Raw genomic sequence first — 19,442 nt, forward strand, 5'->3', positions numbered from 1 at the left:
CTGGATTACATCAATAGTTTTGGTGTAAGTAATCTGAAGAGGCGGTTTAAATGAGAATGTTTTCCTTTGGACCGAAAATGTCGAATCGTTGGCAAACACAAAAGGAATTTACAAAGAAAGACGAGGCTTAATCATGCTGAGAGTGTAAGCGCGGTTTATGGCTCACTACACGGACCATGCATCCGAGAATACATTGAAAATGGATTACGAAAAATCCAACAGTGACAAAAAAAAGAAAAGTTTAAAGGATGATTTGAAATACAAGTCAACAACCTCAGCAGGAGGTTTTTGACAGAGATTCACAACAGGAAACACCATGGAAGTGCTTGAGTAAGACTGCCTGGCTATAATTGTACATTTCCCATGAAGTGAAACGCACAGTAAAAATAAAAAATGCATTAAGTGTTTTCGTCTTTCCTTTCGCCTCAATGTTTCTTTTAACCAATTTCTCCTACACCACTTGCAACCTTTGGTACATCTGATCTTCCTGTGAGTTCAGTGCTAACAGCGAGGTTTTTGACAACCTGTACAATAAAACAGCAGCATGACTCTTCAAAAGAAAAAAAGAGTAGAGAGCGACATGGTATCTCAAAGTGACGCCGCTGTGATGATGTGCTATTTTCCACTCCACAAGGCACAGACACCCCCGTGAACCAAACAATGCAAGCTCTCTGTGAGAAGTTGATTTAAAATAAAACTAAAAGAACAAGCAAATCAAGAAAATAACTCCAGCATCATTGCACACTGCAGTTATGAAAAGCTCCATTTGAGAGGAGATGGTGAGGGAATTACGCACACACTGCGATACAATCTTCCAGGCAAGAATTGGATGTCGGAGAAGAAATAAGAGATGAAAATTGGTTGCAGTCTTATCCTTCTCATCCTCTCTTAACGATCAAAGTCTCAAAATACCACCATGCACAACAAACAAAATCCAAAACTTGTCAAAATATATCTATTGAACAGCAACAACTTGTGTGTGTGCGCGGTTGAGAAAACAAGTTTCACTGACTCAAAGTTACACTGTTATTTCTTTCCTGACACTAAATTCTCAATCATAGCGACCACATGATCGGTGCTAATTGGAATCTGCAAACGTGTGAGAATAAAAACACTGAAAATAAAACTAATTTGGGGAAAAGAGTCATATTCATAAGTCAATCAATCAATCCGTTTGTTTATGTTGTCGTAATTAGATTTTGGTTTGGGCACATGCGAAAAAGCTGGGGGGGATTAGCTCTTGCCAAAAAAATGTGTCACTAATGTTTTTGCTGATTGTCTCGGGGCTACAGCGACCTTATCACCAGCTGGTGCATGTGGTAGTTGGGCAGTTCTACATCTGGATAGGTCTCTCTGAAAGAGATGAGGTCATTACAGGAGGCCTGTTCATTTGTGAGTGGGAAGCAAATTGCCTCGACTGAAGTCGCCAACATTTTTCATATTGTGTTCATTTTTCTACGCTTGTTGAACACATTTATGGATGTGAATCCACAGCGGCTGGAAAACTCTCTGTGGAAGTCATTTGTGGTCACGAGGCAAAATAATTAAGTGCTGGCTCAAGTTGACAAACTATGAAGCCATTCAGAAACTCACATTATGTAAATCACCATTGGAAACTGCTGGGATTTCGGAACAAGGACGTTCTGGAAACTGTCTGAGGTGGTCTGAGTGTCCTGTCGCTCAACCGTAGGGGGAAAGACTAGATCAAGGTCAAGGTTGTTGAAAGGTACATAAAGATCTTTAATCAGATCAATGAATAAGTATCGAGGATGAATAGACGTATGTCCAAATACTTACAGATAAACAAACGTGCTATGTGAGAGTGGCACAAATTCACCAGAAAATAATGGGACTTAAATAATGTTTCAAGTTCAGCCATTTCCACCTAATGTGTCCTTGAAAAAAATGACGTAGTCAATGGATGAGATGCAGATCTGTTCTTGTCTGGTGGCCGATGGACTCACCAGCGCAAGTTGGAGACAAACAGTATTGATTGCCACCATTGTTAATGTTCACCTATGTTACGATAGCCCAGTCCACTGAGGGTAGGTAACAAGGTGGGCGAGAAAAAAAGAACACAACAGATCAAGGCTAGAACTGTGCAGTAGAAAAAGAGCCAAAAGTTATTGACCTTTTGAAGAAGGATTGGCCAAAGAGACAAAAAGATCACAGAGTCACCGGGATGACTTGACTTTGAAGGAGTCAAACACTTGGATCATCAGTTTATTAAGCAACGTCGAAGCAACATCAGAGTTATTCAAATAATCACAATCATGGCATCTAAATTCACGTCATAGAACCAGATTCAGCCCCTTTCGACCTTTACAGAAAAAGAAAGATCTTGAAAAAAAGGCTCTTTGGCAAAAACATGTCCTTGTGTTTCTATCTCGGAGTGACCCAGCATAAAGTTCAGCACAAAATTAGATACCGCCATATAATACTAGATCTTCCACCACCAAACCTCTTATGACATTCAAAAAGAAAAATAATTAGCTTTTTGTTTGAGCTAACAAAAAGTCTTGTGATCCCGACGATGCAATCGTACAACAATATGCAAATATATAAGTCAACACTCTCAACCCGCCGTCGCTGAAAATACTCGGCTTAACTGAAATCCATTCAGCGACTAAATTGTCCTTCAATGCTTCCACACTTTTGTTATTGTAGCAAAGTCACAGTTGAGGGGAATGTGTGAATGAATCTTTGACTGCAATGCATCAGGCTGTGATGAACACTGCGAATGCTCAATTCGAAAATGGCTCCCACCTTTGTTGGGTCAATGATCTGTATGTGTGTGTGTGCGTGTGCATGTGCGTGTTCGTGTGCGTATTCATGTGACGTAGAACAAGGAGAAAGTGCTTGTGAGGCACTTTCGTGAGTAATGAAGTGCATCTGCATCGGAGGGAGGTTAAAATTTAAGAATACCTTAAGTGTGTTCGATAAATCAACTCAGACCAATGGAAGGCAATTAACTTTGACACGGTCCAGCTGAGTACGTAAATGTTGCTAAGGGCCAGCTCTATAGCAGGAACATAGAACAATTAAGACCAGATAAACGGTATGAAGAGAATTATTAAAAACAAAAAAAAAGGTTAATAAAAAGGGTGGACGACATATCATAATAAACAATACATATTGAAAATTAAAATTGGATATAAGAAATAAAAAGAAAAGTTAAAAAAGGTCGACTTTACACATTATATTGACACATTGACATTCAAGACAAATTGTTGTATTACTCAGTTAAATCAATATATAATACTTTTCTGTGTATTAAATCCAGTACACAACCCATTCATCAGACAAAATGCATGTCATTCTGTGTAGATACATTGATTTATTTTAAATATCGCGAAGGCAAACCGTTGCAAACACAATCAACATGTACCAATGATTACATGTTACATATTTTAATTATATATAATTTCTCTCATATAATGAAACATCTGAAATATACAGCTTAAAATACAATTAAATTGTGTGTAACTATGATGAAAATACTTTTCACTTTCTTCATTAACTCCATCATTTAAAAAGGCGTCTCAGCAAACGAGTGTGTTTCCAGGCTGCCTTTTGACAATAGCATTTCTCGACAAGCCGTGCCTGCCCCGCTCTCAACTCCCGTCTTATCCTCTGACATCGTGATCCATCACATTGCGGTTCACTTGAGCGCCCTCCAACACAACACTCCCCTGCACTTCGCTCCATTTCAACTCCTCCCTTCTGACCCTTTCCCCATCTCTTTCCTCCTACTCATCACGCTCCCTTATTCTCATGCTGAATGTGCAACGCTTTTTTTTTCAGCTTAAGCATCGCCTTCTTTCCTCCGGCGTCATGTGCTTCAATTTCTCCTGCCCGTCACCCTTTGTGTCGCCTGCCACGCTCCACGTCAACCCTTGACCTCCGAGATTCCTCCTCAAGTGTTTATCTTTCCACTTTCTTTCTAGTCATCCAGGAAGTCATTGTGGGGGCGGAGAGGCTCAGCATACAGGGTTACTGACCCTGATCAGGGGACAAAATGCCCACAACTTCCTGCCTGAACAGCTGGAAAATTAAGGACATGTGGGGGTGAGTAAGGTGAATCCGGGCGAGATGGAGAGCAAGAGAGCGAGAAAGAGAGGCTTGGTTTATTGCGTGGAGAAATGTTGAGGGAGTACGAGAATCAAAAATGAATTTTGAAAATCGCAAACATAGTTCATTTTAATGATAGGTTTCAAACATGCAACTACTTTGATCTAAGAGGACATATTCACATCTATTTATGTGAAGAAAAACAAAAGAAGTGTCAAACTAAATGGTCTGGATCATAATCGCTGTGTGTCCGATAAAAAAAAAAAAAGCTTTTAAGTGCCTTTAGGCCGACTGTATTCTGAATCGCCCAAAAGAGAATTGCGGAGTTGAGTCATGGCACAATTTTGACTGTCGAGTGTTTTCGACATTCTCTTAACTCTGTTTAATGCATATTCTGAATCCCTAAAAGTACACTTAAGCAGGCTTCAACAACATCATGGTATGTAACAGTTGTTTGTAAATATTTTAAACAAATTTAAAAAAAATACAATATAATGTTGCACTTCTAGTAAAATATATAAAATAAGACTTAACACTAAACAAAAAAGAAAGAAGATTTTTTTTTATTTTTACCATGTCATGGCTCCGTATATTTGAGGCTGGTTAATGTCCTTTTGTCTGAAAACTTGTATTTTGAAGCCTGAGGTGGTTTAATCTGACGGAGGTTTTGTTGGTCTGAGGAACGATAGAGGTTTTCCTGACACGCTGTAAAATGTGCACTGTAGAGTTGGGTGATTGATTAGCCTGGTATGGATGAATTCGGTTTCAGCACCACCACGGTGGACAGCTCCTTCCAAGAGCTTCTAAAAATGCTTCATTTGCTTGATATATAAGGTTCTCCTAAGAAGGCAGTTAAGGACACCTGTATCTTAGCAGTCCTTCTTAGCCTTCTAAAGATCCTTCTTACGTCCTTAAGAACAGTGAAATTGGGGAAATCTGGCCGATGACAGTTAAGTATCCCAGCAACAGAAATGATATACTGTTATGCGAGTGATGGTATTTTTAAACACGTATGTGTCAGTATGTTACATTAAGCATATACTTGTATATGTTATCACCATGACCAATTTTAAAAAATGTAAATTTGTATCTCGATGTTGGAATGTTGAAAAGTCGTCACATGTTCATTCGGTGTGTTTTCACGTGTTTAATCTGAGAGGCAACATGGCAGATGGCGTTGAAGGTCCAGCTGTTCCTCCAGCTAATAGGTTAATAAGTATCACAGCACCCCGTCCTCTTGTTTGTCTCTTCACCCGTCTATTCCACATCACGCTGCTGGCACAATTGGGAGCATGACAAATGAAAAAAAAAAAAAAAATCTGTCACCGTTTTCCTCCTGATTTCATTTGGGTGTCAGTTCTGTAACGTCCTTTTGTGCTCTTAAGCGTATCTGAATCAATAACCCTCTTGAAGTTCAGCAATTCCATCACAGAAATTGTTGGAAAAAAAGTCAATATGTTAGGTTTTGCTGCTTTAATATAACAGGTAACTAATTTTGCTCTGGCATTTGTGCTCAATTCTTGACCAACCAATGTGTTCTGCACAGTGTGCAAAGTGAATTTTGTATTCAGGTCACTAGGAAGGTCATTCTATCAAAGTTGCAAGACAAGGCCAAGCAACATTTCCATCAATTTGTTGGGTTTGTGCAGACCAGGTGCTACTCTGAAAAGCATACCTGTATCTTTCAAAGTTTAGGGTAAACTTTTACTTTCATTATCTTTAGACTTAGATTGTATCATCTTGTTCTTTATCTTTATTTCTCTTTGTTCTTATTTTATTTTGATTTATTTTTTATGAAAAATTGCTGTATTTTCTGTGGCTATTGGAAAAAAACAATTTCCCGAAGGAGACCTCCTGAGGGATCAATAAAGTTTTACCTTACCTTACCTTATCAATCTTTTTTTAAAATGAATTAATCAAAAAGACTGTCAAAACACATTCATCGAAACATAATGGATTTGGTCATGCAGTTTTTTAATTGAGAGATGATTGGAGGTAGCAATTAAATGTAATTTTCATGAAGTGCTGCTTTACCTAAGCAATTATTCAAAATGTAATAAACTTTGCACCGTAATTAGATTCATATGGGTTGCTGCCCTAGAGTGGGAATTGCACAATAAAATCGCAATTGTATTTACTTTTTTTTTGCTTTGCCAAAGTGCCTTAAACATTTAGAAAGTGTAATGCATAAAGTATTCTTATCCTCTTTTTCCTCATAGCATTACCTTTATTTATTATCTTTTGACGAGACAGCATGAATTAAACCAACGTTTTTTTCGGTTTTAAAACTAGTAATGTGACGATGAAGCTTCATGAAGCAGTTTCATTATTTGGCCACTGGATGGCGGTCTCTGCACTATTTGCCTTTATATTGAACAACTGTCATAATGAAACATCACATCATGTTTAAACTGATGGCGCCACCTACTGACCTCTAAGCAATATGTCACTGTTTCACGAAGCTTCACCAGCACATCACTCATTAGAAGAGTTGTTCAAAACAAAGGATCATCACGTTAAAAGTTAAATTATTATTCACTAGCTTGAAATCCTGATATCTGTTTGCATAAAAAATTGAACCGATTCTCATGTGTTGCTGCTTTGCACTTGAGGGTTGCCGAAACCACTCCAAGATACACTGGCAAAAGATGGAGGGGCCACTGCAGAGAGGTCCCCAGTGTACCACTAGTAGACAATAACATCCACTCATACACGCATGTTCACACCTGCTGACGATGAAGTATCATCATTGAAGCTCCGGATGCTTCAGCAGGAACCCTAGGATTGTGGAGAAAACCCACTCAAGCATGGAGGGGACACACAAACTCCAGGGATGCCGGTTGGTGTACCGCTGCATCGCTAACAATGCAGTGATTCATTTTGGTCTTTTATTTTCAATAAAAGCCTGATGAGATGCTCAGACAGCTGCTGGCGAGTGTAAATTCATGATCATGATTACTTCACTGAAATAAACAAGTTTCCAAGTCATGTTTAATGAACTGGTTTAAATCATATCAACTTAATGAGTCTTTATTATCTGCACAGTCAGCAGGTAAATACAATGAATCACTAATTAAAACACCGCCAGGCATTTGTTAAATCTGATCCATCAACTTTTTTTTTTCTTTCAAGACCCAGGGTTACTTTTTAAAAGCCCTCAAGGTCAAAATGGATAATCGACTCTGCTCCCCGGGTTGCTTCATTAGCACCGTCGAATGCTATTTCCTCTGGTTTTCTCCTGTTGTTTTTCATTTGGACTAATCTCCCTGTGCCGCAACATCCTGCTGTAATCCACGAGCTGCCTGCTTTAACTGAAACACTGCGATAGCAAACTTTGCCCTCCGCTATTCATCCAACATTGTAACAAGAAAATAAAAGTAACATTTGACGCATTGGCACAGGTAGGGCACATGATTTCCACTAAATGCCGAGCTAAGAATGCGTTTCCCCGCTTGACTTTGAGGAGAAGAAAACGTGAGATATTCTCAGCCAGGGATTAACCCACAACTTCTCACTAATGGGAATACAATTTTGTAATTAAACTTCAAAACTCTTCCATGTTTTCCATTTGGACTTAATTATAACAAAAGGACGTGGCCATATGGTTTATTGTGTGTTTATGTGCTGCTGTAAGTAGGATTAAAAGAGAAAGTAAAGCCTGGAAAATCCTGTTAAAAAGAATATGTATTGATAGCAGCATTATTGCAGGCTTTCTCCCGAATTAGTAAGAACATGTCTTTCAATGTCTGAGCAAGTGAAAGAAGAAAAGCAGATCTGCGTCTTATTGCTAATCCATCCTTCTTTTCTTGACTTAGTTTAAAAAAAAAAATACTGAGCTGAAAAGCAACCGTCTCGTCCTTCAGTGTCTCGGCCTGCCATTGAAAGTCACAACAAGTATTTTGGAATTGACAGATGAAGTTGAAATGAGCTAGAATTATCAAAGCTGTGAGAATACGTTCATTTAGAACATTAAATGGTTGGGATAATGATTTTTAAAAAGTGGGTCATATTGAAAAAAAACAAAACAAATCACACAATAGATTTGATACAAAATGACGTTTGTTTCCTAGAAACTATTCACATTTTCAATTCGTTAATCACCTTCACTGTCTCCACACTTATTTTTTCCGTGTGCACCTGTTAATTAGTCCTGCTCTGACCCGTCCTGCTTTTTCTTTGTCTGATCCGTCTCGGAGTTTCTGAACCACGCACACATTTCACACCTGTCTCCTGTTGTCTAATTAGCCCCCCCCACCACATGTATTTCCATTTTCTTTGTCAGCTTCTCAGACAAGTGAATGGTTTCGTTTTATTGGACCTGTTCATCAAGTCAGCTTTCGCAGTTTTTCCCTGTCTCTTGGTTTGGACAACTTCCTTCTCCAGCTATCATTACAAGTTTTCTTATTAAGATTTTGACATACATTTGGAATATATTTGTGTCAATCCAGCTCATTTTTTGACACCGCGTCGGTGTTTTCTGCTATCTTACATGCTGGCCTGGTCCTGGTACAATCCCTATTGTAGAATATAAACTTTAGTATATTACAATAATATGCTAATACACCCACAGAACTTTAATTAAAGCGTGAATTTCATCTCCCTTTGGGAACATAGCAGCTTCTTGGCATCATAGATGGTGTTTACCTGTGTCTCGGTGCGACGCACATAATTGTCCAGATTTATTTTCCAATTATACTCCAAACTCACACAGATTCCCATACCATGTAGAGACATTTGAAGAATAAGTCGTTTTCTTTCTTTTCTCCTTTTTTCTGGAAGGGCTTTCAATAAGGATTGAATCTGAGAATGTGCAGACATGCCTTATCTTAAGTACAGCTGTGGTTGGTCCAGTTGTATGCTAATTACTGCACAAATGGTACTTTTTATAGATGACTTCTTTTGAATGTTTTGTTGCTACAAAGGGCAGTGGATGAGCAGTGACATTTCCACTTCGCATTTTTTAAAAAATCATGTCATGTCCAGACATTCTCACTTTCTTAGATGAATATGACCTCAAGCATGGATTACATTTGATACTGACCTTTTTTTAAAAAAAAATTAGGACCTATGTATCATTTTCAAAACATGAACATTCAGTAAATGACAAAATTTTAGGTTTGTTATTTAACAGAAGAGCGACATGACATTTGCTCAAACATTTGACATGAATTGTTATTATCATGTGGAAATTACCAATGTCCTCTGTAAAAGTGGCCTTAGATTGTAGGAGGAGTTTTAGACACAGAGCTCTCTCTCTGTGTATCCTTCTTTTCTGCATTATATTCATCCCCTGTTTCATTTAAAAGAACACTTTTTCCCCCAGAGCCCCAGCGCTCTACCTCCAGAGCTGCTGCTAGATCCAGGATCTCCACCTTATCAACTGATCCAGATTTCTCTCCAGCACCTCCATGGACTCTTTTACTCTATAGTCTCCTCTTTTCTCTCACTGTATCCTCCCTCATTCTTTTTTCCATCCATCCGGCCAACCCCCCAACCAATCCAACCCCCCAGCCGGTCGCACCAGGAGGCTTTCAACACGGAGTCTGGTTCTCCTCGAGGTTTCTGCCTTCCCAAAAGGAAGTTTTTCCTCGCCAACGCCACAATGAGTGAATCACTCATTGTTGAGTTGCTGGGATCTGTTTTTTTCTTCAGTATAGTCATTACTTAAAGTGTAAAGTGTCTTGAGATAACTTTGTTATGATAAGACACTTTGAATAAAATTTAATTGAATTAATACATTTATAAGCATTCTAACATTTCAGATCCATAAAAATATCTGAACACAAATGGTATTGTAGATTAGTCTGTTCTGACATTTTAAAATGATCAGATAAAGTCTCTTGTATGCTTTAACAAATAATGTGGCGATTAGCAATAATTTCATCCAATCCTCAGAAAGAATTTAAGCATCTATTTGACTGTTTGAAGATCTGCATCAGCTGCTGGGTTCGCATACGAGCCTCCTGTAAGCTCGAAGCAGATGAAGTTCAAATGCAAGTTGATTATGAAATGATTTTCCTGTCCTAGTTTGATATTTCGGTCTTTCCCTGAAGAAGAAATTGAATTACTCTGTACTTGATCAATTTGCATTCTTATATATTTTCTATTTCAGACATGTTTATCGGAGCTGTAATGGCAGAGTTTCTCATCCTAGACAGAATGAAAAGAAAAATATTTTTTCACTGCAACTACCTCCTCAAAACATTGTCCATAAAATAAACTGGAAAACACATCATTATCTCCGCTTTAATTCACCTGATGCACCTTAACTTGGGTCCCAAAGCCCGAGTAACCAGCTATTGTTGGATAACAGGTTAAATGCACACAAAGACATATCACAAAAATCCATTAGTGAATTGTTCAATTCACAATAATATGTGCCGAGTGCTACATTTTGAGCGCAGTTAATGGACTCCCTGGAAGGCTTTTTATTTTGACAGATGTCTCATTTTGGCAGAAACCAGAGGAGACAGGGAATAACACCCTGTCTGTGATATGTAAAATGGGTGATGCTGTTCATTCAAAAGCAATATGTTATCTTCAAGATATTAACATCCCAAAAGCCCAACTCGCAAAAATGCTGTCATACTGCGGGCGCTCGATAGTGTCCTGACACGTTAACAGGCCTGTTCGTAGAAAAGAGTCTTAAACTAATGTGACAACCAAACTTTCCTGACTCACTCACATGTTTCCGATGTCCCTGATCACAACCATGTTTTAAAGGTATTACTTGATAAAGTTCTCCCCCGTCTGAAATCTCAGTGAACGAGACGTTACCACAGCAGAGTCCAATTTGATGTAATAATGGCTTCCCTCCTCCTCCAGCAAGCTGTAATCACGCTCCACCTTTTTTATAAAACAAGTCCCTTGGAGGATTGATAACACGCTTTGACAAACTTTGATGTTTGACCAATCAAAGCAAGGTGTGGTTATAGTAAACAATTAGGGTAATTTACTGTACTTTTAAAATAAGAGGCAGAGGCCTCTTAAAATAATATATATCCAGAGTACGACAGTGAAATGAATGAGAAAAAAAATTGTCATATGTGGGGAATCAGCATCTTTTTGACTGGTCGAAAACAAACTAACAAAATAACTTCAGCCAGATTGTCATGAAGCAATTGATATTCATCCAATCAGCAATCCGCGAATCTCTTTGATCTGTTCATGGATGATTTTTCAAGCGGCCCAAGGAGGTTGTGTCTGAGTTAAAACAGCAGATCACAAACTCTTGCCCTCCAAAGTTTATGCACCTGAACCATGAATGTGTTTACAATGCCAAAAATTGACATTTTTCTAACTTGTCGAGCAGTTTTCAAATCATCTATTGACATTGAAAACTGCAGCAACTGTCATAGATAAAACTCTTGATAAAAGGGCTGAACAAGTGAAACAGGATTTAATGGCAAAGGCAGCAGGAGAAAGAAAAATGGCCATAACCAAGGATATAAAACATGAAAAGATAGAGATGCTGCCCTTGCAAACAGCTTATTACTCTCACTTAATGTAGTGTAAAGTGTTGGACTCCTTCTTCCCAAACGCAGCACCTGTGTGCAGTAAGTGTTGCGCTCAGGTAGACAGACGGGACAGTGTAAGACACATGACTCTGTCAACACAACATATGACAGCATTATCCTGGGCAATGACGCATCACGGGAGCTGCACCAACGCAAGAGCGAACATTACCGGATGTAAATGATTCATGCGTCGGTGTGAGGGATTATACTTTGATAGATTTAAAAAAAAAAAAAATTGGGCCTTTCCGACTTCAGAAATTTTTAGTCAAAAACATTTTAGGTGTTGGGAAAAGTTGGAAGACCACAGCATCACAATCTACATTTACATCCTTCAAACATGCATATCTGTCCTTATCAGACCAACAATTATAGTTCCCAAGTTTTATCCTGGTCACCATTTAGGAAATAAGTTTTAAATACATGGAGTCAGCAAAGATTTTTTCGACATTTAATTACTATAAATATATATATAAAAAGAAAATCAAGTTAAGGAGTGAATTTGAAACCTTCACAAAGGGTCTAATTTAGCATGTTCGTAAATCGTTATTATTCTTTGTTGAAATAAATGGCATGAACTGTCAACTGAGTTTTCTTGTCTCTAGCTCTTATTCCGTGTCAGCCTGTGACCCGCTTCGTGCCTGGAGTACATTCACAAATTAATGACGCTGTCACCATAAAATTAGTTGGGTAATAATAGACTGTACTGTCTAACAATATTCATGTTCAGCTATTAAAGTGGAACATTAAATGATGAGATGAAATGTTAATTAATAGAAATGGACGTGGACAGTTTTAGGGAACCGATGGTGTATATTCTTTGTGAGGTGTAGCGTAGCATCTAATGAATTTAAAGTCAAATGTTTTATCCTGTAAAGAGTCAATATTTTTTTCTTACTTTCACCTTCAAACATCCAGCTAAGCTATTAATATAAACCATAAAACATTATTCTTATTGTACTTTAACCTTCACAGATCAAGTTATTTTGAGGTAATATATATACATATATATATATATATAAATATATATATAATATACCTACTAATAGAAGTAGATAGATATGAGAAGTATATAAGAAGTAGATATTTTCTCTGCAGCATGGTGGTTTTCTTAATATTGTAATTCAGGTAATAATCTTACAACATACCAAAGTCACCTCTACTGACTCCCTCCATGCAAATACCAGGGGAGAAGCCAGGCGCTCACCCACGGAAATTCATTTTGACGGCTTGCATTTGTGATCCCATTCCTTAATTCAGGACCCCGAGTTCATGGGAATTAATTAAAAACATTTCATGGTTAATCTATTTTGTAAGGTGACAGGATAATGGAAATGTTACAAACTATGTTAGATATATAAAGAAGGATGAGCGTTTATCTATCACAGCCTCATAGCGTAAAGCTTACCGATTACCGATCTTTTTTAAAACTACCTGTAGGGAAGTCTTTACTTGCACTAGAAAAAACAAAGTTCTGGTTTATGACTTTGGAATGCAGACCCTCAGTCACCACACATGGCCGGAAGAACAGGATGACCACAGAGAGCCAGAATCACCAGATGATTTTCAGAGTATTAATTTTCATAACATGTAATGATTGATATCGTTCTGATCCTTAGAAAGAGCTGGGAAAGTTATGATAAGTTAGCATTTTATGTAAGCCTGAGATCTATCAATAATGTCAAATAAATGAAGTTTAAAAGTAAATCAGAAGGATGGAGGGAGAAGGACAGAGGAGGTGGACCATCTCTAGCCAATGGGGGCTGAGGAATCAGATGTCAGCGCCCCAATCCCGGGGAACGACTGAACGAATTAAAAAGGCAGCGCGTGATACAAATCTCTCTCCTGACTCTCTTGGAGATACCTTCCCCTCGCCAAGCTCGCAAGCCTGCTCGCCCTCCGCGACCTTCTCTTCCTCCCCCCTCTTCACTCTCGTTTCTGTCTCCTGGGCCTTCATCACATGCTCCTGCTGCTGCTCACCTCATCATCATCCTCCTCACCTTAACAACCTCGTCTCCTTGCAACGATGTAAGAAACTGTAACATTGTCACTCTTGCATTGATTGATGTGTTGGGATTTTTCAAATTAATCAGAGGTAGCAAGATTAGTTTAAATTAAGTTGTAAAGCTTTCCCAGAGTTGACAATTATCAAAACCTTCAAGTCTGTTACTTCCTGATTAATTAATATTGTTCCTTTCATGGTATCAAAGCAAGCATCATCATTCCATTCCATTTTCCTTAACTGTTCTCCCTTTTCTCTTTGTTTCTTTCGATAAATCCTATAAAAAGTACGTCAGTTTCCCTTACAATTTTTCCTTTTTTTGTATAATCAATTTAAGAGCCTTACTCAGTAAAGAACATTAATCACGAGCATGTTAATGTAATACTTTCCTTTGGACTAAGACTCAAATGTGGTGCTCTCAATGGCAAGTCATTTTTACCCGGAGGCAATTTTAAAGTTAAATCTACTAGAACTTCGCTATAATTGCTACATACACTTTAGCAACTTTATTTTTTGATTTGAAGGCAATCGATAGCTTCACACCTGGATGTGATTTTTATGCCACAGTTAGCCATGTTTTCCCTTGAATATCAGAGGGGGGCATTATTAAACTCAAGCAGGGACCCACTTACCACCATGACATTTAACATGTTGAGCAATCAGACAAACTACTGTAATCATGGAAATTCTTACAAAAAAATCTTCAGTACAAGAATGAACAGAACAGACATGAAAAGTCATTGTCGGATAAAGCCATTTTCTCGTTTCAAAAGTGCTTTTTGACTATTATATTTATGACGTAGAAATCACAGTGTAGCTGTGAAAAAAGAGCCTGACAATGGAACAAGCCTAGGCTGCCATGTTCTGAAAATGAATAATTCCAGCCAGGTTATGTTAGGTTAGAATCAAACTTTGCTAAGTTTGCCAGAGACTGCCATAGAAAGCCATGGACTGCAAGAGACTTCCCTAGAAAGCCAATGGTCTGCCAGACACTGCCATAGACTGCCATGATCTGCCAGAGACTGCCATAGAAAGCCATGGACTGCAAGAGACCTCCCTAGAAAGCCAATGGTCTGCCAGACACTGCCATAGACTGCCATGATCTGCCAGGGACTGCCATAGGAAGCCATGGACTGCAAGAGACTTCCCTAGAAAGCCAATGGTCTGCCAGAGACTGCCTTAGAAAGCCATGATCTGCCAGAGACTTCCATAGAAAGCCACGGGCTGCCAGAGACTGCCTTAGAAAGCCATGATCTGCCAGAGACTTCCATAAAAAGCCATGGGCTGCCAGAGACTGCCATGATCTGCTAGGGACTGTCACAGAAAGCCACGGAAAGCGACAGAAAGCCACAGTTGTGCCACTACCTGCCACTGCCACTGGAAGGACCTTACTAGCTTGTATCCGATCTTGCTTTAACTTGTATTTATAGAAATATGAGAAGGAAATGGTGCTGAGAACACATTTTAAGTAAGGAAACAGAAACACACTGTTCAAAGAAAGTAACTAAATAATGACATGTAAGGAGAAACATTGGCCACACAAGAGAAAGTAATGCTGTTGTTTGAACCCATTTAGGTAACACTAATATATTGCTTTCACACAGACAGGACAAACACACAACTGATAATTATTGTATGAATACTACAGTGTCACAAATTATGTTTAATCTCTATACCTATCTACCTAATGGGAGTCAGCCAGGAATAACAACATCTGAGGTCTGTTTACAAGGCTTTAGATCAAAGTAAAAAAAAAAGCTGTTGGAGAATAAACTGAACCAAAATCATTCCATTACTAGAATATCAAAGAGAATGCTCGGAATAACAAACAGCAGATCAAACGTTAATGCACTGTATATTCCATTCCAAGGTCAGTTCATGAGCTGCATTTGACAAATTGAATTTCCCAAATGTGTCATGTAATCACATCTCTATTAGATAATGTTCTGCCTTATCACTGAGATGGAATTACTGCCTATGTTTTATTAACTGTAACCAACATCTCTTCTCAACTTTGACCAAGCGATGAAGCTCCATCAGCCATGCCGATGGGATAATTACGATTAAATCCGCTGGAGGAAAATGCACCAGTAACACTCAAATTAACTTCAACACGGAAGCTAATGGACAAGCGAGGGGACCAGGCCCGACATCAGTAAAACTCAGGTACAGTTGAAAAACCCCTCAGATTTTCAACACAGAAGAGGGAGGAAAAGTGACAACAAAATTGAAAGGAAGGAAATTGCTTTGTCAGTGAGTGTGTGCCAGAGAGAGAATGATAAATGTGAGCCGTTATCTGTGCCTGCATCTGCACCAGAGCTCATCTGTGCAGGACTTGTGCCACTCATTGTTCACAGGTTTTTTTTCATGCTGAGAGCTAAAGCAGTGGTTTTTAACACTGGAAAATATGTCATGCAAGATTATTTAGAGAAGAAAGAAGTTTAAAGTGTAAAGAATGGTGATTATTCATTGATATATGCGAGATGAGGTTAGAAGAATGAAGCTCAAAATGCAAAGAAATAACCTGGTTGCAAAGAGTTTTGAATCAACATGATGCCAATTTTTATAAAATATCTATAGCTATTTCAAGAGCAATAAACAGTTTCTGTTGTAATAATAACAATAATTTAAAAACATATTTATGAAAGTTTAAAGCCAAAACACTTTTGCCTAAATACACACATGTTCTTACTATTATATTGTGTTGTTAACATTAGACAGTTCCCATTTTAAGATTTTTATCTCACTAAAAAACACACAAATACGAATAGAATAGAATATTTAGATCATTCACTATTGTAAGTATAGTTATAAATACTTTCCTTACATGCTTTACTTTAATTACAACAGTCTTGAAGTTTTTTTCTTTCATCCGTTTATTACAATTTGTCCTATTAGACAAAATAGTTTAATTAATGTTTTAATAGCAAAGTCATCTGCCATAATATACTTTATTATTTATTCCATCAACGAGGCTAAATGATTTGTTCGCAGTTCAGTGTTGAAAACCTTAGGAATAGTTATATTTCAGTAACATGTATATTTCGATGCATTTTTAAGTTTACAAAGTCAACAATGTTTGTTACAAGAATTGTTAATCACACTTGTCAAACTGTATTGCACCATAAATCTCTTAAAGCTTTATTTTATTGAGAGTTGGATGGAGGTGACCTGCATTTGTGTGTGTGCTCCGAAAAAATTATTCATTTTCTAATGACAGAGTTGGTGAGAGGTCAAAATCAGGTCAAACTGTTTAGGGTAATTACTTCACCAACTCTATATTAGCGGCTGCGCTACGGTGGTAGAATTCAAATCCCATTTAATGGTTCATTTAGTTTATAGACGAGGTTCTCTGTGTCATAGATTGGAGTCGAGTCACGAGTGTGGAAGAGTAGCAGGCACTGGGAAGTTATGTGAATTCTCTGGACTGTGGTCGTTCCTCAGTTGACAGTCATTTGATGAACTCTGACAGCTTATTTATGGAGCATATTTCGGGGTCAATTATTTTTTACCAGTCCTACTTCCTTGGTTTAGTTGACACATAATTTGATTTCCCAAAGTAATGTGGGAAATTCGCTGATAAAGATGACGTCTATTTTTGTCTGTCAGAGAGTTTGCACATGCTTTGTTTTTTCTGAGGCTACACAACTTCTCACATTTTTAACTTCACTGCCGGAAATTTGGGATGTTATTTTTTATTAAGATCTTGAAATCAAACAATAAAAAAAAAAGAGTTAAATGTAAATCTTTCGAGAATATCATGTGCTTTAATTTTAACATTAAGTACTTTATATGATGTGTTAAAGTTTATAGACGAAAACATTTTTGCTTTAGTTGTTGATTTGAACCTGGCTCTTACCTAGTAGAGCAAAGCATAATGTGAGCCTTTTTATTAGTTGTGTTTAACATAGTGGCAATTAATAATACACAATAATAAACGTCAGTATCTTGAGCTAGTTGTGGCCAAAGAAAACCTTCAGGCGAGAATCATTTGTTGATGACAAAAGAGCGGTTCAGCATCTCTTTAATCATTCTGAGATACAGTATTTGGTTTCCCATTCTGCCTGCATGTGTAGGTACTTGTCAGTTGTGAGGCCAAGCAAGAGATTTGTGGATATAAAAAAAACAGCTATTAAGGCCCAAAGCCTGTTATTTCCAATTAGAAACCGCACGCAAGGACAGTCCTTCCCAGAATGTAGGGTATCTAAGCTATTCGCTGGTGAAATAAAACACATCTCTGAAGCTGCCGAATAAAACGCTGCAGAAAACTAACAATCTAATCCTAAACAAACCTCAGCCAACCCAACGATTTCCAAAGGTTTTCATTACTAATCCAAACCAAACTGCCACAAAGCTCCGTCAGGGAAGCTCAAGTACATTGCAGCCAAACTAAGTCCACACAAATCTAATGCAAATGAATGTAATCCCAGTTAATCTACCCAGAATGAGCCCAGTCGGGCCACAAATCATTTCTGGCGCTTTTGTTTGAGCACACTTAGCGAGAGCATAAAAGAAAACACTTGAAACGATGTATCCCTTATGCACGCACACATACATGCTCAGGAAAAGACGTGCAGTGTCCCAAATCGTCTTCTCCAAGTGCACTGGTTTACAGTACACTGTAAGACAGTGCAATTACTTGCGCAAATTTTCGACAGGTAGTACTGTCTCAAACCAAACACTGGCGCTTGATTTGTGGTAAAATTAGATTTTTCCCGAGACATTTACACCGGTATCTGCTCCGAAGACGCGTCGTCAGTAACATATCTTCCGTTTAGCGTCATCTAGGTCACTAAGATGCCGGCCGTTAAGAGTGGAAAGTGTCCTTCGATCCACACTGAATTTTCTGGCCATTTGAGTGCGCCAAATGAGTGCTCATTGCACACTACATTTTTTGCACACTGCTCATTGGGACGCACTTGTGCACTCAAAATATTAAGTGTAAGTGTAGAGGTTTTAATTCCTTAAACATTTCTTAAAATTGTTCTCCGCATGGTCTCCTGCCAATTGGAGATCCTTGGGACTCCCCAGTAAGTATCTAGGAAGCTTCCCGAGCCACAGCTGCTCTAAATTCCAAAGAGTCCAGCCATCAGCATTAGTTTTTGCCATTGCGCACATGATATTATCAGCTTTTTTGCTCTTATTCTCCACCAATCCATCTTTTCATGCCCTTACTTGTGAACAAGGCCTAAAAATACTTTAACTGCTCCACTCAGGGCAGGATTTTAAATCCCTGAACCAATAGAGGCATTAATAACTTTTTACCCAGGAGTCCCCTGGCAGAAAATGAAGATGTCATCCAAAAAAAAAAGAAGCTTTTACCTGGAGTGTTGAGCAGCCTGGACATCCGACAGCTGTAGACGATTTGCTGCTCACAGTATTCCGCGCTGGTGGTGATGGCTGTCACCTGGAAACACGAGCACAGATATGTGAAGCTTTTTTATCTCCTGCGAGCAGACTGCTCAAATTTTATGCTCAGGAAAATTTTACAGCTGCAAAATTACTCGGTTATGGTAACGAAGAGGAAAAAGGGCATCAAAACAATAGGATTATTTTCTCAGGTCTTGTCAACAGCGGTCTGCCGACACATTTTAATAAATCACTGCAAATATTTGGAGGCATTGACTCCAGAACTGAACATTGACTGACTACAGAAAATCTACCAGAAACTGCAGAGTTGTTTAAAAGTCAGCATTGTGTTGGATGCGCAGGAAAACATATTATATCCTGTAAAGTAAATGGATATATTTATAGAAATGTACTTCTGTTTAAAAAATATGGGTAACATGGCAAGGATTGATAAATTGACATAGTTAAAGTGATAGTTCACTCATTTTCTACTTTCTTAGGTCAAC

The 19,442-nt window shown here is 38.3% G+C and overlaps 1 protein-coding gene across 2 annotated transcripts in view; it reads right to left on the bottom strand.

Moving 5' to 3' along the window:
- Nucleotides 1-19,442, bottom strand: part of cntnap2a (contactin associated protein 2a) — a 283,671-nt gene that overhangs the window by 88,651 nt on the left and 175,578 nt on the right. For both annotated transcript variants that reach the window (XM_087789051.1, XM_087789050.1), the window contains exon 15: nt 18,910-18,994. In XM_087789051.1, coding sequence (XP_087645177.1) covers nt 18,910-18,994 — 85 coding nt within the window. The remainder of the gene's footprint in view (nt 1-18,909; nt 18,995-19,442) is intronic.

The sequence above is a fragment of the Callionymus lyra genome, chromosome 4 (genome assembly GCF_982586985.1).
Source record: "Callionymus lyra chromosome 4, fCalLyr1.hap1.1, whole genome shotgun sequence".
Lineage (NCBI taxonomy): Eukaryota > Metazoa > Chordata > Actinopteri > Syngnathiformes > Callionymidae > Callionymus > Callionymus lyra.